Below are 7378 nucleotides of genomic sequence, written 5' to 3'. Positions count from 1 at the left end.
CTGCTGACTTCCTGCCCCTGGGCAGGGGGCTGGACTCGATGATCCTCTGGGGTCCCTTCCAGCCCTAATGTGTATGAAATCTATGAAATTCATCCCACTGATAAAAAATAACTAAAAGAAAGAGGAGTCTTTGTCCACCTTCAACGCTGTCATGAGGGATCCCTCAAATGGGAAAGACTAAGGGAAGTTTGGGATTAGACAAACTAGTTTAGATTAAATATTCTTGCTGAATAACTTCCAACTTCCTCTAGTTGGTTATAACTGCTTCTGAAAAAAGAACAGCTTGCCAAAAGAAACATAATATCTGGTCCCTAACCTAATGATTAGTGGTTTGTGCCTATGAACAAGGTGTGGGCAGGGCACTCTGCTTCTAAAAGCAAGACTTTTCTTCTAAGAGCTGGAAGCTTTTTCAAGATACTGATGTCAGGACACTAGAGTCTTTTGCCTAGAGAAAGATGGAGGCTTTGAATACTTCCCTTCTGGAGTGGCATACAGGCCAAAAAAGCAAAGGGTCACTTAAATTCAAAATCTGTCTTCTGGCTACAATTTGTGGCTCTCCACGGTTGTCTAAGATTTTTTTTTGGAGTTTCCAAAAAGTGCAACCACTATGACCTATACATAGTTCCTGCTGTAGCTACTGTTCTAACAACAGTGCTGGAAGCATCTAAAGATGCTGACTATACAGCCTTGCCAGCAACTGGCCTTTTCAGGCACCAGCATTTACTTCATCCCTAACATTATGAGGGAATTTCTTTGTTGCATAATATTCTACTGTAGAAAGTTATATTTAGCCAGTAGAGGTTGATAATATTTATCAATATTTATCAATATTTATCTTAATGGTGTATCTATATACTGCTTACAAGAACATCTTTTATGTGGTTCCTTTCTCTAAACATTATGTTAAGGGCAGACAAACCTGTGTGGATTTTTCACAAGAGCTGCAACAGTGTAGTAGATGCAAAGGCCAGGTGTGAAAAGAACTACTCAGATCTCCTTCAAGACATTTGATATGTATGATCTGTTCCCTTGCAGTCTTTAGAGACTGTTTGAGACTATTCTTGAACAACTTCAAGACGAAACTCTAAGATTTCTGCCATCTTCTTCTCCCAATTCAATTTTTAATTTTCTTTTTGTTTACTGGCTCTTTAAAATGATATAAAAGACGTACAAAAACATACACAAATGTAACACTACTAGAATAAGGTAGAACTTAAGGTTATAGTGCAACAGTTACACTTCTGAAGCTGCACAAATGCACTCAGTGCAGAATCAGTATTCACATGGATAATTAGTTGGAAGAGCTACTCTGCCAGACCTAAAGCGAGCTATTTCTTGCACACATAAGCCTCAGCTGTAAAATCATTTCCTAACAGTTTAAGACATGTGGAAGAAACCCACGGACACTTTGTAGCTCTGTCTTGTTGCTCTTGCAATAAGGAAGAAATGACTGGGAGTTGGAGCTAATTCAGCCCATTGTGTCCTCACAGCAGGTAAGGAGAATGTGAGGATGTTGGGCTGTTTCCAAAATATACACTGATTAAAAGATTCCAGGCTCACATGTATGGGAAACACAGAATGACCCACAGCGACTGGACGACCGCTTGAAGAATAAAAATCTTATCCAACACTTCTTTTTTTTTTTTTTTTTTTTTTTTTACAGGCATCAAAGATTTCACAATTTTTCTTATGTTTCTCTGATATCATCACAAAAGCGGAGTCATAATAATGAAGTAAAAAAAGAAAGTAGAACTGATTCCTTAATACTGCTTATACCCTATGCTGTGAATGGACAGAGAAAGTGTCATTTTGGTTAATAACAGTTCTAAATGGTGGGATATAAGAAGGGTGTGTCTGGTATGAAGTGCCCCAACATACTTTTAGAAGCTGGGAAGTGAGAGTTAATCAGTCTGATGGGAGGAGAAAACACCGAAAACAGTGAAATCTGAGTGACTGTATTATTATCACTCTGACAAAGAATGGGTTTTATTTTTCTGAATGCAATGGGGAAAATGAATAAATGAGATATTGTATAATTTCATCTCTCTGATTTTTGTAATTGATTGTGAAGCTCCTTCAAGACATGTCCAAGGAAATGCTGCAAAGGACACTTAGTTAAGCAAGCTGGGTCTCTATGCTTATTTCTATTCCTCTTTTCAGCCTGAGTAGTCATTCTGTCCTTCAGTCTCTTCTTTCTGTCTCCCCATCTACAATGTGTTTCTTTACAATTTATTTTGTGTGTTTACCATTTAGTGTGAACTCACTGTTTCTTTGTCTCCTCTTTAGTTTGTTTCCTAAACTTTTACACAAATACAATTTTACTTGTATTAAATTTGTATGAGATTTTAAAATGGAACATAGCCAGTTTCAATACATTCATTTTGATACTTTTTATTCTCAAGTTTCCTTCTTTTTGATACAAGATAAACAGAGACAAAGTCCAAGTATAGAGTATTATCTTAGTAATACTGTTCTTAAATACTTAGCACTTGCAAAAACTATGTTATTGAAAAGGTATATCTATCAAGAGGATTAATTCAATAATGACTCAAGAAACAAAATTAATTAATAAGTTGTCTTTAGTTAGGTCTTCTTATATTAATGGTTAATTTGGAAGGAAAAGAACAAGTAGACTATTATGTAAGTGGATCTACATCTGCTTTCATGATGTGAATAATAAACTGCTTGTTTTTCCCTCAAATCTCCTGAGATGAATATAGCATGAATCAATATAAGGTTGAATATGTAGTCTGTTTTTAAAATGGACAGGTCTTTTTTGGCTTCATTCCAATTAGTTTACAATCTTTATACAAGTAATTTTCATTGGTCTTTACTTAGAATATCATGAGTGATGAATTAAAGCATTTAACAACTTTGGGTTCAAATTACTGCTTTCTTTACAAAGAATATTAAAATATATTTTCTGTAAATGAAATGTGATTGACTTCTAATTGGTATCATTGTAGGAGACCATGAGGGAGACTGGACTGAAAGAAAAAGAACTAGCATTAATGAGTAAACCACATCATGAGAATAATATGTTCAGTGCTGGAGGAAAGGAAATCAGAAGTATTTATTTTGGAAGCAGTTTTCTCTAACCCCTTTGAAGTACTTACTTCTGTTTTAATCTGATATACGCAGTTGATAAATTGTTCCAGGCCTCAGCATTCTGCAATCACAACATGGGAGACGGTTAAAAAAATCCACTTATTTGGGAAAAATCATTTGAATGAAGCTATTATAAAAGCAGTTGACGCTATCAATTTTGCTCATCACACACATGTACATGCATTAATAAATGCACATTCACAATATAGTAAGTACTGAGATGGTAATAATATCAATAATGTAAAATATGCTTCACGAACAGGTATTTTTATAATAGAAATGTTAAAATAATTTCTGTTCTGGATTGACATGCTGAGCTATATTTACGTATATGCAAATTTGGGGTAAGGCCACCAAGGTCAGAGGATGGATAACTGGTATAAACTCAGTGGAAGAACAGATGCAGAATACTTTAGCGAAAATTACCCCTGAGGTATGTGATAGCATCAGGCCTACAGAGCAGTTAAGTCCCATGTAAGATGTGTTGTGGAACCTTTTACAAGACTTAAAAGTGGTGCAGAGAGCTTGTGGTAGATTTCTACCCACGAGATTTCATCTGCTGTAACTAAAAGCCCAATTCTGTGTTGTTTACCCACATATTAAATCCATGTTTAAGCCACTGGGAAGTCACCTGCTCTGCTCATGTGAATGTGGACAGGACTAAGCTACATCAGCAAACAAAGAACATCAGGCATTTTTACACACGCAAGTGCTGCAATGCTGGGTGCTTTGAAAAGCACCTGACGCTGCGACACTTGCAGTTGTATAAGTAGCAAAATGCGTGTCGGTGCTGACAAAATGGCAATGGCGCACTTTTGAACTAAAGCACCTCAGAGGTGCTTTAGTTCAAAAGTACCCTGCTGCCATTTTCTGCCTGCTAACGCGCATTTCGCTGCTTATACAGCTGCACACAGTACAGTGCAATTCACCTCAGCTCACGTGTGGAGCAGACTCGATTAATCGGATCTCCAGCATGTCGTAGGAAAAACAGTAGGCGTATAAATGCCCATAGCTTCCATAAATGTTGGAAGTCATTCACTGTATTCTAACAATTCATATTCATGTGTAAAAGACTATGCACAACCAGGCTGGATTATTGCTTATTTTTCTTGTTGTTTTTTTAAACAATATTCCTGTGAGGTGGAGACCCCTGTAGTTCAGCGGTAGAAGCCCTGTCTACCACACAAGAGACCTGGGTTTGATTTCCAGACACATATAACTACAGCCATAGAGGCACCAAACATCTGGACTCAGTCTGGATTCTGTCTCAGTGGCCTAAAGGGAGGATGGAAAGTCTCCACTCCTCCAAAAATTCCTGCCCAGACATACGCATTGAAGGTCTGAGTGGCCTTCATGCATACACCATCCAGGATTGATGGTTGCCATCACAATTGCTGTAAGGTTGTAAGCATCTTCACCTTCATCAAATACACATGTACTTTAAAAGGGGTATCCAGCTGTCATCCTGCCCTTTTTAAGCTTGCTCACGTTGCACTGCTGGACACACGCTGGTTTGATGCTTGCCTGTAAAATGAATAATAAATGCCTCTGGCGCTCATGAACTAACTATAGCTTCATGTTTAAGTACCATGACAAAGGCCAATTCTCTACCATTTCTTTAATGAATGATTCTAATGGAGAGTAGTGTACCAATTTCACAGAAAAACTGGTTAAAAGCAGCAGATGCAACTGAAGACCTTTTTTTAACACATCTGCTTTACTCACAGAGTAAAGGAATAGATCAAAATATTTCTTGGTCATAGACATCCTTCTTGCTTTCAGATAAACTATTACATGAGTAGAGAGTGAACACATTCTTTGATAAATAATACATACGTCAGGTTCCAATGTCACACAACGCTGAAATGCTCTGGCAGCACCTTCATAGCCTTCCAAAGCTAAGTAGGCACAGCCCAAAGAAAACCATACACCCAACTAAAAAGAAAATACAAAATAAAGGGAATTCAGCATACCTGTTCTTATAATCAAAACAACCTTAGGTTCTTGCATGCTCAGATATACATAGCATTTGTTGGTTTTATCATAAAGCATTGCATTCTATCTTATACCGCATATATAATCTTGTATTATAATGGTAATATCTTATATACCATACAGAATCTATGGGAATCACTTTATTCACCACTGCAGACAGAGTCTAACAGTGAACAACAAAGTACATTGGTTTAGAAAATGGAAGTGAATGATATGCAAAGGGGTACATATTTTGTCATATCTTGTGAGAAAAGTATATGCAGTTTGGGACATGGCTATAAACAGAATTCTCACTGATAGACAATTTGTTCTGCATCTGTAAAAATACTCTAACAAAAATTCATAAATTATTTAAAATAATATTTCAAAATTATAGCTCTTACATTTTGGTTACAATATTATTATTTCACTCATTCCATTTTTTTAAATAGTAACAACAATTTTAAAATACAGAGAGTTGCTCAAATAACGTATTCTTTAGAATTGTTGTTTTAAACAATGGAGAAATCTTGCCAACAAACTTTAGTCAGCAATAACCTACAAACAACTCTAATAATATTTGTGCAACTTGTGTTACAAAGAAACATAAAACATGACAAGTTCTTTTGAGACCTATTGAAGTATATATTTAAAAGCTTCTGCACAAGTTTGTCAAAATACTAACTTTGCCAACAGCTGCAAGCGATAGAGTATGATGCTTCTGAGCAAGTCATATAATTCAGACAGGCATTGAGTTCTAAATACATTGACAGCATTTTCTGGGTCTCTTGTAGATTCAATTAAAGCAGAAGATGGGGGGAAGCAAACCTGATTTTAACACTTCATAATATTTTTAGGAAATGCTAGGGAATTTTTCCAGATTCTGCTATCTAGTGCAAAAAACAAACCAAGCCAAAACTTCCTCAGTCAAACTGCCAAGATAAGATTAATGGAAAGAATCACCATTTTAAAAGAAAGAAAAAAATGTGTCAGATTATGTTGCTCTTAATTCATGATGAATAGTCCTGGATGGAATGAATAGTAAAGAAGCCAGAAGCTGGTCTGCATGCAAGAAAGACAGTCAGTGAAGATGTAAATTGAGCAGTCAATGGGTGAGAGAGGCTGGGTGCGGGGGGATTAATGGCTAGGATGAGTTTTTCCTTTAAACACACATCGAACCTTGCAAACACCAGAAGCAAACTTCCTCAGGTCCAAAACATACCGAATGGATCCAGACCATGCCAGGACAAGAAACGCAAAACCTACCACCACATCTCTACCCCTCCCACAATTACTACACCCCACAACAGAACCATCAGCATTCCTGGATCCTACAGTGGCACCTCCAGAAATATAATATATCTCATCCAATGCACCAAATGCCCTAATGGAAAATACATAGGAGAGACCAAACAACAACTGCGCACCAGAATGAATGCACATTGGAAATCTATCAAACCCCAAAATACCCAATTATCTGTGGGGGCACATTTCTCACAAGTAAAACCACTCTCTCCAATCTGTCAGTTCGAGTACTGAAAGGGAATTTACAAAACACTTTTCAAAGACAAGCCTATGAACTTCACTTCATAAATCTCCTGGACTAATCATGGACTAAATATAAACAATGGATTTAAGATACAGTATAACCTGCCTGATGTCTGATTCTGCAGGTACCTCTCCACTATCTACCTGAATATTTGAAACCTCGTGGGAATATTTGAAAGCTCGTGGCGCACGGGCCAACTCCCGGAGGACTGGAAAAGGGCCAACGTGGTCCCCATTTTCAAAAAGGGGAGGAAGGAGGACCTGGGCAACTATAGGCCAGTCAGTCTCACCTCCATCCTGGGCAAAGTCTTTGAAAAAATTATCAAGGCTGACATTTGTGAGAGCCCGGCAGGACAAATTATGCTGAGGGGAAACCAGCACGGGTTTGTGGCAGGCAGATCGTGCCTGACCAATCTAGTCTCTTTTTATGACCAGGTTATGAAACGCCTGGACACAGGAGGAGGGGTGGATGTCGTATACTTAGACTTCAGGAAGGCCTTCGATACGGTATCCCACCCCATACTGGTGAACAAGTTAAGAGGCTGTGACTTGGATGACTACACAGTCCGGTGGGTGGCGAATTGGCTAGAGGGTCGCACCCAGAGAGTCGTCGTGGATGGGTCGGTATCAACCTGGAAGGGTGTGGGCAGTGGGGTCCTGCAGGGCTCGGTCCTAGGACTGATACTCTTTAATGTCTTCATCAGCAACTTGGACAAGGGAGTGAAGTGTACTCTGTCCAAGTTTGCGG

At 38.2% G+C, this 7378-nt stretch overlaps 1 protein-coding gene across 2 annotated transcripts in view; it reads right to left on the bottom strand.

The window, feature by feature from the left end:
* TTC27 (tetratricopeptide repeat domain 27) overlaps positions 1-7378 on the bottom strand; it is a 240464-nt gene that overhangs the window by 29296 nt on the left and 203790 nt on the right. For both annotated transcript variants that reach the window (XM_025197636.1, XM_025197635.1), the window contains exons 14-15: positions 4945-5043; positions 3117-3169 (exon numbers count right to left, since the gene is read on the bottom strand). In XM_025197636.1, the coding sequence (XP_025053421.1) occupies positions 3117-3169; positions 4945-5043 (152 nt within the window). The remainder of the gene's footprint in view (positions 1-3116; positions 3170-4944; positions 5044-7378) is intronic.

This window comes from Alligator sinensis, unplaced genomic scaffold (assembly GCF_000455745.1).
Source record: "Alligator sinensis unplaced genomic scaffold, ASM45574v1 scaffold489_1, whole genome shotgun sequence".
Taxonomy (NCBI): domain Eukaryota; kingdom Metazoa; phylum Chordata; order Crocodylia; family Alligatoridae; genus Alligator; species Alligator sinensis.
Note: the sequence above shows the minus strand (reverse complement) of the source record. Positions and strands in the feature narration are given on the sequence as shown.